General features: G+C 39.7%; 1 protein-coding gene across 2 annotated transcripts in view; it reads left to right on the plus strand.

The window, feature by feature from the left end:
* The window catches only part of Nptn (neuroplastin), a 71,386-nt gene that overhangs the window by 27,433 nt on the left and 26,962 nt on the right, over positions 1-16,991 (plus strand). For both annotated transcript variants that reach the window (XM_013112936.3, XM_013112937.3), the window contains exons 2-3: positions 8,898-9,245; positions 14,134-14,302. In XM_013112936.3, coding sequence (XP_012968390.1) covers positions 8,898-9,245; positions 14,134-14,302 — 517 coding nt within the window. The remainder of the gene's footprint in view (positions 1-8,897; positions 9,246-14,133; positions 14,303-16,991) is intronic.

Here is a 16,991-nt window from a genome sequence, read left to right on the forward strand (position 1 = left end):
TGGTCAGTTTCTGTTTGAAACATGTTGGAATTTTTTGTTCTGGTGGCTTTCAATGCGTTGTTAGATAATTGAAAAATGAAGTGATAGACCACTGGGATGACCTAGCAGGTACACTTGCCACACAAGCCTGACATCCTAAATTTGATCCTCAGAACCCTTCAGCTGAAGGAGAGAACTGACTCCTGAAAGTTGTCCTCTGGAATATATGTGTCATGGTGTTCACACTCTGAAACACACAATGAGTAAAGGTTCAAAACATTCAGAGTTGGTTGGGCATGTTGGTGCATACCTTTATCTCAGCATTCAGTGGGAGGTGGATCTCTGAGTGAGTTTGAGTTCAGCATGGTAAATAAAGCAAACTCTGGGCTAGTCAGTGATACATAGTGAGGATCCTTCACACAACACAATCAGATAATGTAGGTAAGTTTCCTCATTCTCCAGTGAGTGAGTTTTGAGTCAAGATTACATTCTTCCAACTTGTTTTAAAGTACCTTCATAGAACACCTAGGACTTGTTTGAGCTATTCTTTTAAGTTATAGAGTAGAATGTGTGTATAATACACCATTTTATAATATATTGGTAGCTTCCCAGGTTACAGGTACTTTTTTTTTTTTTTTTTTTTTGGTTTTACGAGACAGGGTTTCTCTGTATTGTTTTGGAGGCTATCGGTCCAGCCCGGCCTCGAACTCACAGAGATCCACCTGCCTCTGCCTCCCGAGTGCTGGGATTAAAGGCGTGCACCACCAACGCCCGGCGGTACTTTTTTACTATACATGGTTCATGTGAACTTCACTTTACCATCGCAATTAAGGTAGGAATTATCGCTCCCATTTTCCAGATGAGGAATTTGAGATTGAAGAGATAGAAGACCCCCATCCATTTCCCTATAAAGTGAGCTCTTGGCTTCATAGAGAGACCTCTAGATGTCCATTTATTTTACAGTTGTACAGTGTAGACTCAGGGTGTCAAGCCTTGTGTCTGCAACACTACAGAAATTCTGTGCTTATATATTTCTAAGATTAGAGAAGCCTATGGCCTTTTAATCATACTTCTGACTTTTTCTTTGTTAGTGACTTTTGTTTTGACAAAGGGTCTTTCTTACTGTGTAACCTGGTTGACCTGGAACTCATTATGTAGACCATGCTGGCCTCAGACTTCCAGATCTGCTTGCCTTTGTCTCCTCAGTGCTGAACTACACCTGGTTTGTCAGTGACTTTTTTAAGCTCACAGAGCTCAGAAGATTATGCTTGCCTTGTCAGTGGGAATGCTTATTGAAGATCACTTCTCTCCAGTGCTTTCTTTTTTGTCTTTCTTGGAGTTATTTAGGATGTGGATTGTCTTTACAGTTTTACAGAACTCTTCCACATGATACATGATCTTCTTAGCATGATCCATTTTGAAGAAACAGTTATAAGTGAAGAGGATTTACATTGTAGAGACACTAATTCAGAGTGCCACACTGTTTTCAGGCTGAAGTTAAACTAATTGATCTAAATAAAAATTTTACAAGTCTGATTTTACCTAAGTTTTTTGTGAATTTACAGTTTGGCTAACCCAATATCCAATGTTTGCTTGTATCTCAATTGTGAAGTCAACTTGTAGTTAATAGGTCTTGTTTTGAGTTGGTGAGATGGCTCAGTAGGTAAAGGCACTTGCTTCCAGGTCTAATGACCTGAGTTTCATACCTGGGGGCTACATCACAAGACAGAACTGATTGATGCAACCTATCCTCTGATCTCCACGTGGCACACGACTGTCAGCACATGCATGTTCCTGCATGTACGTACTCAAGAGAGTGTGTGCACAACAATCATGACCCCCCCACACACGGTGGGGGGTGTTTCTAAAAGTAGGCATGTTCCTTCTTTAAGGAGAATGTCTACTTTTATAAAGAGACTATGTACTGTTTCCTCTTTTGTTTGCTATTTTCTATGTTTTTGAGGCAGGCTTTTATTTGTAGTCTGAACTGGAGTAGAATGTTGTACTAACTCATTTTTACCGATTTCCCTCATTATTCATAATCTCTCAGGTTCAGTGGCTTACAACTCTTAGCAACTGCCAGTTTCTTGTGCCAATATATGTGTATCTGTTGCTCTAAGAATAGGAAAGATTGAAGAATTTCCATACTTTACGTTGGCCTTTTAATATTTCCATAGTGATCTCATTTTATTAAAGTCACAGTTAATTTTTTTAAAAGTTGGATTCTAAGTTAAATTTGCTATATGTGTGAGGTTCTCTGTCCCTGGCTGTTGTAAAGCAATGGGGAAGGTTGCTGTATGTGGCCTGTTCAGCATTTATTTCTTTGGAGACATACAATACTAGTTACCACCATTGAGTGCTCAGTATGTGCCATGTGCTGTTGTAAGCTGTGTCAGCTTATTTAATCCTCACAGTAACCCTCTAAGGAAATTACTATTATTAGCTCCTTTTTAACAGATTAAGCAGATGAAGCTCAGAGAGGTTAGGCCACTTGCCTAAGGTTAGACAGTTAGTAACAAGACTGACCACATGTGAACCCAGGCATTCTGATTTTATTGTTTGTTAAATTTAATTGCTAACCTATGTAGACTTTTTATTTTTTGGCATTGACTAGATTTCCCCATTTTTCTAAAGTAGAAAATCTAGTTAATTTAGGCTAACCAAAATCTACTGTTTTGGATGGTGTAATTTCAGAATCACAGGTGGGCTTTGGCTTATAATCTTAATAATGACTTCTGATTTGTTTGCTTAATTGAAAGGCACAAGCTTGAATTTAGAAAATGCTTTGTGATGGCTGCCATCTCTACCTATTGCTAGTGATAATCCAAGAGTTCACCAGCGCTCCTGCCTTCCCCAACATCTTCTGTTGCAGAGAATGAGGTTGTCCTGTTTCTAGTACTTTGAGGTCTTCAGGACTGCCTTACCCGTGGTTGGTATACATGGAATGAATGCCTGTGGACTTTTGATCAGTTTGGTGTTAATGATAGTGATACTTGGTCTGCTTAATTAACAGTAAAGATAGGCAAGCTATGTAGGCTTCAGTCCCATTTTTACAGCAATTCCATGCAGATTTGAAATATTTATTCCTTGTAACCACATTGAACTGTCAGTAGTTCTTGCTCAGTATTTTTGAGGTAGGTGATTTGAGTTTGTGAATGTGTGACAACAGATACAGTTTCTTTAATCTTTTGCCATCATTTCTTTTTTTTTTAAAGATTTATTTTGTTTATTATGAATACAACATCCTGCCTCCATGTATGTCTGCATGCCAGAAGAGGGCACCAGATCTCATTATGGATGGTTGTGAGCCACCATGTGGTTGCTGGGAATTGAACTCAGGACCTCTGGAAAAGCAGTCAGTGCTCTTAACCTCTGAGCCATCTCTCCAGCCCACCATCATTTCTTTTTATTTTGATATATGAAAGAGAGAACAGCATGAGCCACCCACAGGAATCAGTGGCTCTAAGGGAACAGCTATCTCTCTTCCCCTTCTTTCTCTCTCTGGCAGTAGTTAGCTGAGGGAGAGAAGTTAATGTTACCTGTACTGTGGTTGCTTTGAAGAAAATTGACAATTTGGTTGTAAAATTTTTGTTTCTCTTTCTTAAGATGTATGTGGAGCTAGTTTTCTTGAGATTGGGTTTAGCTTGGCTCTTCTGTGTTCCCTTTCTCTTTGCGCTATGTTCGTATGTACACATCCAGTTTTTCCAGAGCAACAGAGCTCCTCTTCCCTGCTGCTAGCCCCAGTTGTCATCTCCATTTTTCATCCCCCAATCTCGATATGTAATTTTTCATTACACTTTTCTGGGTTTTGCTGCCTCCATTTTTACCCCACTTTAACACCAGTTTCTGTTTCCACCCTCACTAAAAAATCCTGTATCATTGTTCAGATAAGTGCTTCTGAAAGTGATCCCCAACTTCAGGCAGTTGTGTACTTTCATGTTGAGGGTACAGTTTGTTTGAAAACCCTCTCTAATGAAAGGCAGGGCAGTGAGTCAGGTTCTGAGCTTCTTCTGAAAGCTGGAGCTAATTTTGGGTAGATAATGAGATGGATGATTTGCTAATAACCTTCCCTTACTAATTGTGATTTATTTCCCAATGCTATATAGAGAAATTCTTTTCCTCTGTTTGGAGAGGAAATATTTACATGCTTTTTTAATAAGTGTTCCACTGTCACGAAATCTCGTAGTTTCTGTAGAGGCAGTACAGTTTATGGGAAAGAGCCTCAGAGTAAGAATTATAGACACTTTAGTCCCAGGTACACTCTGGCTTAGCCACTAATGTGATGTTGGTTAAGTTATTCTAGTGGAGGATGTCTATTGTTTTGTGTACAAGAATTAACCAATTAATTTACTAAATTAAATGATAAAGTATATCTTTAATTTACTTTTAAACGATTATAGAAAATTGTCTAGCCTTGTAAGACACATTGGCTGCAATTGTGAACAGTGTTAAGAAACCATGCTTTGACTTTGGGCATATTGGGTTCTATGCTAGACTCTCATGATGATGGGCAAAATATCCTTCCCCTCCTCTTCAGTGCAAGGGATTCAAATCTAAGCAAGGACTTGTGTATACTCTTAATACAGCTACCCCCACGACTTATAACACTTAACTTTTTGGACTACAGTTCTGTTTTTAAGGGTTTCAACAATACCTGTCTTATAAAGTAGGAAAGCTGGGTGTGGTGGTGCATGACTTTAATGCCAGCACTCAAGAGTCAGAGGCAGGTGAATCTCTAAGTTTGAGGCTAGCCTGGTCTACAGAGTGAGTGCCAGGACTACACAGAAAAACCCTGTCTCCAAAACAAGCAAACAAATGTCAGCATTGGGAATAATGTAGATAAAATGCCTGCAATATAGCACACATTTAGAAAATGTTGCCTTGGATCAGAGAGGAGCTCATAAGCCTCCATACCTGACCCAGGAATTAATGAAAGTTAATGGCTTCTGGAGGAGAGAAAACTCCTTGTTTCTTTGTTTGTCTTAAGAGTGTGGCCACTTGTAAGCTGGACCACACTCCAGTAGCTGGCCCCACATCCATAGGCCCCACATCAAAGTGAACTCAGTGGGGCATTAAAAAATAGGTGTGAATGAGATGGTGGGTGGGTGTTGGAGAGATGGCTCAGCAGTTGAGAACACTGGCTGGCTGTTCCAGATGTCCCAGGTTCAATTCCCAGAACCCACATGGCAGTTCACACCTGTTTGTAACTCCAGTTCCAGTGTTTCTGATACCTCACACAGACATACATTCAGGCAAAACACCAATGGACATAAAATAGAAAGTGTGTAAAATAAAGAGATAGGTGTGGATCTGGGAGATTTAGGGGATACAGTGAGGATAGGGTAAGTAAGAATGAAATGAAACTTTCTTTTTTTTAATAATTTATTTTTATTTATGGGCAATGGCATTTTGCTTGGTGTATGTCTGTGTGTGAGAGTGTCTGATCTTGGAGTTACAGATAGCTGTGGGCTGCCATGTGAGTACTGGGGATTGAACCATGGTCCTCTGTAAGAACAGTCAGTGCTCTTAACCACTGAGCCATCTCTCTAGCCCCTAAAATGAAATTTTCAAAGAATTTAAGGAAAGAAAACATTGCCTATTAATATGTCTGAATAATAAATTATGATAATAGTGGCTCTATAATGCAGAAGGATATCCCTTGTGGGAGATTTGTTTATGTTGTTCCAGGACTGCAAGTGGGGTAGACCATGAAGTTTTCTGGCTAACTCAGAAGAAGATAGAGTGATACTCAGAAGGAATAAGGAGGGGCTTAAAGAGACACAGCCACTTCTATCCAATATTCTGTGGATCTCTCAGGTTTATTCTCAGACTTTATTTTTAATACAAGAATAAAAGAAGTCCCTATAAATACTTTGTCTGTTTTAAGATAGTTTCATTATTTTTAAAGATTATTTAATGTGTATGGATGGTTTTGTTCACATGTCTGTACAATATGAAAGTGCAGTTCCTGATAAGGCCAGAAGAAGGAAGTGTGATTTCCTGGATTCTCTGGAACTAGACCCATTTGGTTCTGGGAACTAAACCCAGGCCCTCTACAAGAGAAACAAGTGCTCTTAACCACTGAGCCATATCTCTAGCTCCTTCAATTTTGTTTTTAAAAATTTGCATCTTATGATTTACCAGTTCAGACAATAATTTGACTTGGGCTTGATTTCATTGATACTGGTAGGCTTTTTTGTTTGTTTTTCCGAGATGGGGTTTCTCTGTGTAGCCTTGTTCTGGAACTTGATCTGTAAACCAAGTTGCCCTTGAGCTGAGAGATCTGCCTGTCTCTGCCTTCTGAGTGTTGAGATTAAGGACATACACCACCAAGCCTGGTTTAAGCATGACCTACAGGTAGGCATTTGAACTAAATTAGATTAACGTTTTTTTTTTTCCTTCTTGAAAGGAAGTCTTGCCTGGGGTGTCACGACCAGGCTAAGTAATTTGCTTTGTTTTGTGCGGTGGGAATCATGTTTACATCTTTTTCTCAATACCTTTGAATTATGTAATACTGAGATTTGAGGTTGCATTGGAGTTTCATGGGTTCTTTTGGTTTGGATTATCATTTTTATATTAGCTTGATCAGCAGATTGGTAAGCAGGGTTTAGTTTAATAACTTCATGCTATTTAGGAGAAAGTAGGAAATATGCAAGACCAATCGTTTCTAGGACATTGTCAAGAACATAATTACTGCATCTAAGGAATATAGGAGCCCCATGTTAATGGACAGTGTCAGTGCAAGATGTGATTAATCAGTCAGGAATAAGATTAAAGCAATCTTTACAGTGTTTCAAGAACTTACTGATAACTGGTTTTCACTGGTGATTATACTAATAGTAAAACCCAACTTTCTTAACCTCTCCTATTTGTAGACATTGACTTTTTGACAGTTGGTAGCAGTTTATGAGGCTGACTGAGACATGGCCCTTTAGATCAGCATTTTATCTAGTAGCAAGCTCAGCTCTATACTGGAGTTTTGGGGCTCTTTTGTATGTTTATTAAACAGCTAATGTGTCTGAGGATGATTGACATTTGTTTGACATGTTGGGACTTGTATCAGATAGTTTCTTGCAAGTAATAAATGCTAGATCCAAAGGGGAAGTTTCAAATAGCATATTCAAAGTACAACATTTAGCCTAAGCCTGTTGAGTACTGTGTTTCTCTACTATTCACTCTGAAAGCTAGTTGAAAGGCCAGAATGAATGAATATGACAGTCAGCACTTCTTTAATAGTCTTAGATCCACAGAATGGGATTCGTTCCAAAGGTAGATACTGCTGTGGTTATAAACAGGAATGTTTCTACTTACTAGCCTCCATTTTTAGTTAGCTGATTACATCCTTGCCTTCTAGACTATAGAGCAACTTTTATTTTTGTTCTCCCTGTTCTCTGCAGTGTTCTTAAGTCTAATATGGTCAGATTCTGGCCTGATAATCTGTTCGTTGCAGGTGAGCATTCTTAGTTCATGAGCCAAACCACTCAGAATGCCCTCTCTAAATTCTTGACTTTAGGGCATTGCCTGATTGGTAGAAATTTGAACACATGGTATCTTTCTCACTATAGGCTTTACTCCAGGTATTAATATAAGCCTGGGTGATGATATTGATTAAAAAAACAAAACAAAACAAAACTCTTTCTGCCATTACTACCTTGCCTTAATAGACAGCAAGTTATGGGCAGACAGGTAGATGTAGGCATGATCTTTAGCTCTGAGCAGTGCCTAGAATGCAGGTTGAGGTATAACCTTCACCCTACAGTTTAATTTAATTCATCAGTGTCAGTTCTCATCCTTTTTGAATTAGCAGCCAGACAAATACCCTTTGTAGGGAGAACCTGTCAAGAACCACAATTATTTCAAAGACTGACTGTTGAGATTTTACTAGTAGAATTTATAGGATCATGGAGAGTATTGTCCCTCTTTTCACTGGCATTGACTGGGCTGTTGTTAGTGTTGGTTCAGCTCTTGAGCTGAGCTCAATAGTTCTCACTGTGGTGTGAAGTACAGACTGTGCCTTATTTTTCTCTTCCTGAGGGTCTGTATTCAGATAGGTGACATAGACAGCTGGGCTCTTTGTTTGCTAGGTGCCCAGGGGAGATTAAGAGGTGGAAAAAGGCTGGAGAGATGGCTCAGAGGTTAAGAGCACCTACTGCTCTTCCAGAGGTCCTGAGTTCAATTCCCAGCAACCACATGGGTGGCTTACAACTATCCATAATGAGATCTTATGCCCTCTTCTGCCGTGCAGACATACATGGAGGCAGGATGTTGTATTTATAATAGATAAATAAATCTTAAAAAAAAAAAGAGTTGGGAAAAGACTAAGCTAAGGATAGTATCCTGCATGTGAGAATTTTGCTGACCTTCAGCTAAAATTTGGACTCTGAATAACAAGAGAAGTTACTAGTACATTAGTTAATACTTCTTGTTGAGGAAAGATACTGCATTTCTAATGAAATGTTTACTCATTCAAAAAAGATTCTGACTTGGCATAAAAACCCATTACCACTTCCTGTTATCTTCCATCATTTGCCTGAGTTTGGAAAGGTAATGGTTTTGTGTTCCATGGAAGGATGCTCTTCCCAAGACCTAAGGCTTTCTCATTCCTACCAGCTGGGCCCATTGCTAAAATGCTTTCCAGTGGGCTTGCTTCTGCCTGGCCAGCACCTGGGCTGCCCCAGCTTGTAATTGGCCTGCCTTTGCTTCATAAGCTTCCCAGGGTGGTTCTTCTTCTAAAAGCTTGTATGAATTGCTATTACTGTCTCTTTATAGTTTAAAAAATGAATCCTTTTTTTGTTCTCTGCAACTCATTTGCTTTTTTTCTTTTCTTTCTTTCCTTTAAATTATTAACACCTGTTGATTCTTTTGTTTTTTTTTTTCTGGTTGGCCTGTCACTGCATTCCTGCTCCCCCTCCCTCTAGCTGGGTTTGTCAAGTCGCCCATGTCAGAAACTAAGCTCACTGGGGACGCCTTTGAGCTGTACTGTGACGTGGTCGGGAGCCCCACGCCAGAGATCCAGTGGTGGTACGCAGAAGTCAACCGGGCAGAGTCTTTCAGACAGCTGTGGGACGGTGCTCGGAAGCGCCGTGTCACCGTAAACACCGCCTACGGGTCAAACGGCGTGAGTGTGCTGAGAATAACCCGGCTCACCTTGGAGGACTCTGGGACTTACGAGTGCAGGGCCAGCAACGACCCCAAGAGGAATGACTTGAGGCAAAACCCTTCCATAACATGGATTCGAGCCCAGGCCACCATAAGCGTCCTTCAGAGTGAGTCCAGCACCCTACAGTAGTAGTACTGTAGTCTTTAGAGGTGGCCCAATGACCCTACCCTTCTGCTGCCTTTCCCTCTACCCTAGTATGATCACTTACCCCACTCCTTGTCTTTGTTTTTTTTCAAATCCATGACCCTTCTGGTTGTAGTGTATGAAAACATTTGTGGCAATTTTTTTTTAAAATTTGCTGTCATTTCTACTTCCCTTATCCCCAACCCTTTTCTGTGTCTTTCTCTTCAGGAACAAAGAACTTGAGGAAATCCATGACTGTCCAAAGTCAGCTGCACTGGGAAGAGGTGGGGAGGGAGAGCTGGGGAAGCAAAAAATTTTTAAAAGCACAAATGCCAGGGAGTCGAATGAGGGTAGTGTTGGAACTGTTTCTTTCCCTCTTTAATTTTGTAGTAGGTTTCCTGCTATCTTTTTGCTGATTGCTTCTCTGGTGCCTTTCTATTTTTGTTTCTCTCTCCACTCTAACTACTTTTTATTTCTCCTGTTCATTTGTTGGAAGTTCTCTGAATAGCTAGCTGCCTTCACCTCAATGGTTCTAAGTCTGTGTCTGCCCAGCCTTTCCCCTCCCTCACTGTGACATGGGTTATCCTGTTCTGTTGATGGGAATGTTGCCATGGTGCAGTGTGGTTACGTGTGTTTTGTTGGGTGGCATGTAAGCTTGGATATTCCATAGCTCCAGCTCTTTTTCTTTTCTAAAGCAGTGGCATTGCTTCTCTGACAGCAGCCCTCAAACGCAACAGCACAATTCTTACTGAGTCTTTTTTCTTAAAAGTAGCTTCCTGAGAGTCTCTCCCTTAGTCTTGCTATCAGGAGCTAGGTGGTCTGAAGGTGCAAATTGTATTGTTTTTAAAACTCTCACAAGCCAGAAGGTAGTGGCTTAAGCCTTTAATCCCCCAATTTGGAGTGCAATGGTACATGCCTTTGATTACAGTACTAAGCAGTACTCAAGAGGCAGAGGCAGGCAGATCTCTGTGAGTTTAAGGCCAGTGTGGTCTACAGAGTGAGTGCTGGGACAGGTTCCAAAGCTACACAGAGAAACCCTGTCTCAACAAACAAAACAAAACTCTTATTGTGATGTGTGAAAGTCAGAATTGCATTTGATTCATTTTCATAGACAGCTTGATTCTGATGTTTGCCAAAGTTCCTTATTCTAGTGGATGATAAATCCCAAAGTAGTTAGGAAACCACAACGTCTGTTTCATCTTTAAAAAGAAAAGAGAAAAAAAAAAAGACTTAAATTCCAACCTGAGGCCTCTTGAGTCCTTTGTTCTACAAGTTAGGTTTGGGTGGCCAGTTCTTTTTCTGAAACCTGAATGGTAGAAAACAGAGAGCCCACCATAAAATCAGTGCTCTCACCAGGAAGGATTCTAGACCTGTATCTGACTTTTTTATGGCTGAAGGGCATTCTCAATTTATGGAGGGGCCTCTTATACTGTTATATGATCTTGAATGGCTCATTGAGAGACCCATAGCTATTTTTAGTGTGAACTGACTGATTTAGAGGGAATGAAGTTTTAAGCAGTAAATTATACTATTTTTTGTGAGCAATTTGATGATAATAGGAGCAATAGGAGAGGGGCTCTGAATATGAATGTATATATATATATTTACAATAGAAAAATAGCAAATTACTGTCTGTTTTGTATCCACTTGGAGAACTGGGGGTGGTGTGTGAAAGGGAGACAGGAGAGGCTGTTGCAGTTGGCACTGCTGAATCAGAGAACCTGCCTCTGTGAAGGGGAAAAGAAAACCTGTTTATGTGGAAATGGGGAACATTAACCCAGCACTTTTTCTTTCTCCTTTTTTTCTTTAACACCCCCCTACCCCCGCACGCCTCCTTCTCCTGCCCCCTTGCTCCTTTCCTTAAACAAAAAGCAGAATTATCTAATTGGCCACAAAGGTCTGTAGAAGTATATTATATAGTCATAGGCTAGGCATTTGGTAGTTTTACTTCCAAGAACTGTAACTTGTAGATAAAAAGGCCATGTCTAGGGAGTGTAAAAACAGGGCTTTGGTGTTACCTATGCATCATTTCCTAAGAGCATATAGACTTCCCAATTTACTTAGAAATAGCTTTTATTAACTTATGGGTATCTACATATACTTGAGCCACAGCCTGCTTGGATATCCACATCAATTGGTTAACACAAATTAGTTGTAACATCCTGAATTTAACTTTAATTGTTTTGTGATCTTAGATCTCCCTAGAAACATTGTCTCCACAGGGAGGTTGGAATCTTCTAAGACTGACATACCAGCAGTACTTTCCCCAAGGTCTTTGAATAATGTAAGACAGAAGAGAAATGGGTCTAGATTTAGGCTTTCTTTGCCACAATATGTTCTTTTACATACACGGTAGCTAGGGTACGGGTCCTACCTGATGCTTCTAAATAAGAGTCAATGACAGGTAAAAATAATTGAATTTCTAAATGTTCATCTCTCTTGGACTTTTTACTGGGTACACTGGGCCACAGAAATAAATGTCTCACCTTCATCCTGGTGTAGAATACAAATGGAGTACTGCAGCCAAAGGAACTCAGTAATCATAGGAGTCACCCCACCTAAAGTCCTCCTGATACAGAATCATATTTAAGGCAAATCAACTTGCTCCCAGATGACTCTCTCCGGGATCCTTAACATTTAAGGGAAAAAGCACTTTCTTTTGCCTTCTAAGATTTCTTGGCAGAAAGTCTACCAGATTGCTTTCATCACCTTCTTAATCTCCCTGAACTGCAATGATCATTTGCATCGTCACAGGTAAGAGTAGCATTTACTTTGCCTCCTTGTATATAAACATCTGGAAACTCTTGGCCTCATTCTCAGAGTTCACCCTTACTCAGTGTAATCTGAGAGGAAGAACTGGGAGATTCCCAAGTGGGACAGAAAATGAAATTGGACAATAAAAATTCAGTGAAAACTTGAAAGTGTGTTTGAGTTTAATGTTGCTTTTGATACATATTTTTAAAATTTCTCTTCTGTGGAGTACTGGCTCTTTCTCTCTTCTGTTTTTGCTTGGTTTTAATTTTTCTTGGAATTGTGATGCTTTCTGCTGATGGTGTATGTGCGCCTTCCATTGCAGGGTTTGCAGCTGTTCTGCTCGACTTACTGCCCAGGGAATTGGCTTCTGTCCAGTGTGTCTTGAAACCATGGGACACCACTACGCTAATGTGTTTACATGCATCTGCTTTTGTGTTAGTGGCTGCTATGCCTTCATTATTTGTATATAGAGACCCTGTTTGGTGTTACTAAATAGGACCAGTACTGAATGGAAGATAACCATTATCTTGTTGTCAGAATTGGAAATAAGTTAGAACCAGTTTGTTAATTGAGGCAATTTCAAGGTTTACTTTATCAAAAGATTATAAAGATCCTACTAACATTATAAGCAGAAATGTTATGGGTTAGGAAGTCATTTAGGCATTACATTTTTCAAATATCTTGTGACTTCTCCATCCTCTTCCCGCCTCTGAACTATAAAAAGAAGCAGTTTCAGAAGAGGGAGGCAGTTCTATCCTCAAGAGTTAGAAGCATTCTTTATAAAATGATGAGGGAAGCTGCTGTGGAAATATATACTAGAGGTAGTCAGAGACAGGCAAGTGGGAAATCAGCCAGGGGTGTTTGAGAAGGGGTGTGGGGGAGGAGGAGACAAATAACTTTTAATGTGAATGGGGAAAGGTGATTGGTTGAGACTTCACCTGAAAGAAAGCATTTGATCCAAAGTAGAAAAAAGAAAAAAAACAAACAAACATTAAACCTGGGAAAAGATAAAACACAAGCAACATAGTCCTGATTATAATATGGAAATTAAAATTTCAAAGTTCTTTCAGGATAAATCTTCTAGAAATGATTCAATGTGATTTATAAATTTTCTGCTTAATGGGTTCTATTTAACTAATTGTAGGTCATTTTTATAGACAAAGCCTTAAGTTGTCCAAGCCCAGAATAGAACCATAAAGAAAATTCTATACCTTGTGTTAAGGTGAAGGTTTTTGGGGGGCTAGGAGGTGGGAGTTTTGGGAGTGGGGGACAGGATAGGAAACTCAGTCAGTTATAGGAACATTTTTGCCACTGCTAGTAATTATGACTTTTGTACAAGTCATTTTATGTTCTAGCCCATAGAAGAGAGAGGTAAAGTCTAAGATCTTGTAGTTCTAAGTTTCTAGGAGCCCACATGTCAAGACATAGTATAATTGTGTTGTCTTGCAGTGAGTGTGTGTTAAAGTGCAAATATGAAAAGTTTGTTTTGGGAATAAATATGGGCTGGAGAAAGAGTCAGTGGTTCTGTAAGAATTTACCCCCCTCAGAATTTGAAAAGAGTGCAAGAGACTTACAATGGGAAGTTTGCTTTTAAATCTAGTACCTTTTCTATATGAAGGCCATGGTCGGTTTGCTCTAAGTTAACATACCAATGTGAGAACAATCGTACATGTATTATGTGTTGCTGTTCCAAGGCCAGTGACTCCATAAAGAGTCTGTCACATAAATGACACACTCCCTTTGCATTCAGAATTGCAAGGTAGAGCTCCATTTTTTTTTTATAGATGCTGAATTGGCTGGTGGTTCTTACTTCATAAATTTGTGGTATTCAAAACTGTAAGTGGATTGTTGCCAGTGCAAGCACATGTAATACTCCCATTCTTTCACGTCTAGGCCAACTGGTCTTCAGGCTGTTGTCTGCGCTAGTGGTCATTTGCTTATGATCATTGTTTTTCCTTTTTTAACTTTCTCCAAAGTGGTAAAGTGAAAGTCCTGATGTAGTCCTGTCTGCCTTCCCTCTTATTCTAGTCTCCCTGTCCTACCCCATCCAACTCTCAGGCCAGGGCTGCGAACAATGGAAAGCTATGGCACTCTGTCATTGTGTACTCTAATTACAGAGCCAAGAATTGTCACCAGTGAAGAGGTCATTATTCGAGACAGCCTCCTTCCTGTTACCCTGCAGTGTAACCTCACTTCCAGCTCTCATACCCTTATGCACAGCTACTGGACAAGGAATGGGGTAGAACTCACTGCCACTCGTAAGAATGCCAGCAACATGGAATACAGGTGAGCGATTCCTAAATGATTCTAGTGGGCGGGCAGTCATGTTGAGAGAACCATAGATGGTTCTCTCACAATGATAATTAAGAAACTAACACTAAAAATAACAGGGAATTATTTGCTCAAGAAGTCAGTATTAGTTAATAGTTGAGTCACAGAATATAGACCTCTTGACTTCAGTAGTTTAAGAAACAAATTAAAGTCAGCTTTTGAAACTCAACTCCTGGGAAAAGGGATCATTCCTATGGATAGATGTTCTAATGAATTGTCTTCTAGGAGTAATATAACCATAACCTAATCAGGACCAGTTGATACAGTGATCATTAGTGATCTGGGGTGAGGTTGGTAGCCTAGAAATACCGTTTGAATAAAGGATATTGCTGGTCTTAATTACTTGGAACCCCAGTGACTTGGTGCCTTTTAGAGTGTTGGGAATATTTGACAACTAATCTTTTATAAAAGTTTGTTTGCAAAGAGATCTGGAAAAGGATCAGCTAATCCCACTTGGCAGGATGACACAGTATACAAAAAAATAGTACTGAAGGGAGACCAGGAAAGCCTGTGGATTTAGCAGGAAGGACATTCTGTAGTATTTCACATCGCTTAGATTTTCATGTCCCTTATTTAATTGATCTACATGAGTTTGTAGGTCCATATCCATTTTTATTTTTTTTTCAGATGAGGAAACTAAGGCTCAGAGAGTAGTAGGTCTTGATTGCCTTTAAGATCCAATATTACAGTATATTTATTTCTGTACCAATGTTAGAATCTGCATCTACTTTGAATTATTTCTTGAATACTTTCCTCCCTACCTATACCATACACTTAGTGGCAATGTAATGTCTCCACTGTGGTTTCTTCTGATGCTAATTGAGAATTTAGCCTCAACTGAATTTTCATAGTTTGGGAAGTGTTAACCAACCAGTTGGAGCTGCTAGGAGTTATTAATTCACAGCTTTTCAAGGACGCAGATATCCAGTAATCTTTCTCTGGGTTTTGTGTTGCCCATAGAGCTATCAGCTGTAAGTAAATGAAGTTTCTGCTTGACTTTATCAACTGTCCATTTCTTTGCTCCTGCTCCTTTTTTGTCTTTGTCTTGGTGTACTTGATATTGTTCAGGTTATAGAATAACAGCTTAAATATTCTTGGGCTACTCAAGAAGTCAGCCATTGAAACAACTCGGGAGTCTTTTTTTTTTTTTCCCTCCCCCCAAGTATTGCTTATGGATCTTAAAGTCAGTCAAACCGTGAAGGTGTGACTGTTGCTTAATCCTGAGACTCTGGAATACTAAAGAACAGCTGATTTGTTTGTGTTTTTCCTTTTGAGAGCATAGATTCAAGGTGAGATATTTGTGTCAAGTTGAGAGACATCTTGACTGCTCCTTTTGTGCTGACATCTATGCTGAGTCAGTTCTTATCTGTGGTTTCTTGGTTTTCTTTTTTTGTAATGAACAATAAGATGGGTAAATTCATTGGGTCAATAAGTAGTTAAAATTGGAGTTTTTATTAGACATTAATTTTATTAAGCAAAATTTCTGCAGGGGAGGTTTGTTTATTCTTTAAATTATGTTCAGAAGAATATGAGTCTAGCCCTGTATTAGTATTGCTTTTCTTTTCTTTTTTAATATTTTTTGTTTAAATTAGAAACAAGTTTGCTTCACATGTCAATCCCAGCTCCCTCTCCCTCCCCTCCTCTCCCTCCCCACTTCAGTCCTCCCCCAACCCCTCCTCCAATCCCTACTCCACTCTCCAAGGAGGGTGAGGCCCTTCATGGGGGATCTTGAAAGTCTGTCATATGATCTGGGGCAGGACCTAGGCCCTTCCCCATGTGTCCAGGTGGAGACAACATCCCTCCACATGGAATGGGCTCCCAAAGTCCATCTGGATGACAGGGCTAAATGCTTATATATTGCCTGAGGCCCCAAGCATTTATTTTCTAATCTGGGGGCAGTTTATTTTTTTGTTTGCAGCAGTTAGTCTCTGTCTCTGTGTCAGTCCCTTCTTGTGCCCTGTTCCCGTGTGTGTGTGTGTGTGTGTGTGTGTGTGTGTGTGTGTGTGTGTGTGTGTGTGTGTGTGTGTGTGTGTGTAGAATGGTGTGTATAGAATGGTGTGTATTCAGGCTGTGTGAGGTTGGCATCAGCTGTGAGACTTGAAAGGAACTAATGTCCATGCTTCTTACAGTGATTTCTTAATGTGATCTGGTTCACATACAGTTTTTTGCTCTTACTTTGTTCATTCATTCACTTGTTTATTCATTTCTTTATTACAATATGAGTACCAGGTGAGGGCTAGTATAGAATTATGTACCAGTTAAACAGTGTCAACTTATGTAGAACTTGGTCTGTTGTGGCTATCAATCAAGCAATATCATAAATACACAATTATGTATTGTGGCAAGTGTTATGAAAAACCAAATGTTAGAGTAATGGAGGAAGATGAAATTTAGATGTGGTGGAAGTAAGATGTGAACCCAGACCTTACAGAAAAGCACTTATCTATGTTAGATGATGGTAGGAAGAGCAGTAAAGGAGCATTGTATGAAAATTTTGAGGTAGAAACAAGTTTAGTATATTGAAACACTGCAGAGTGCCTTGCAGAGCTAGAAAATAGCATGGCATTTTTTTTTTTTTCCTTTTTTAAGAAAGTTGCATCTCAGTGGATGAGTGTTCTCTTGGTAGGTTTGGTTGTTTGCTGTT

This window comes from Mesocricetus auratus, unplaced genomic scaffold (genome assembly GCF_017639785.1).
Source record: "Mesocricetus auratus isolate SY011 unplaced genomic scaffold, BCM_Maur_2.0 Super-Scaffold_100022, whole genome shotgun sequence".
Classification (NCBI taxonomy): Eukaryota; Metazoa; Chordata; class Mammalia; order Rodentia; family Cricetidae; genus Mesocricetus; species Mesocricetus auratus.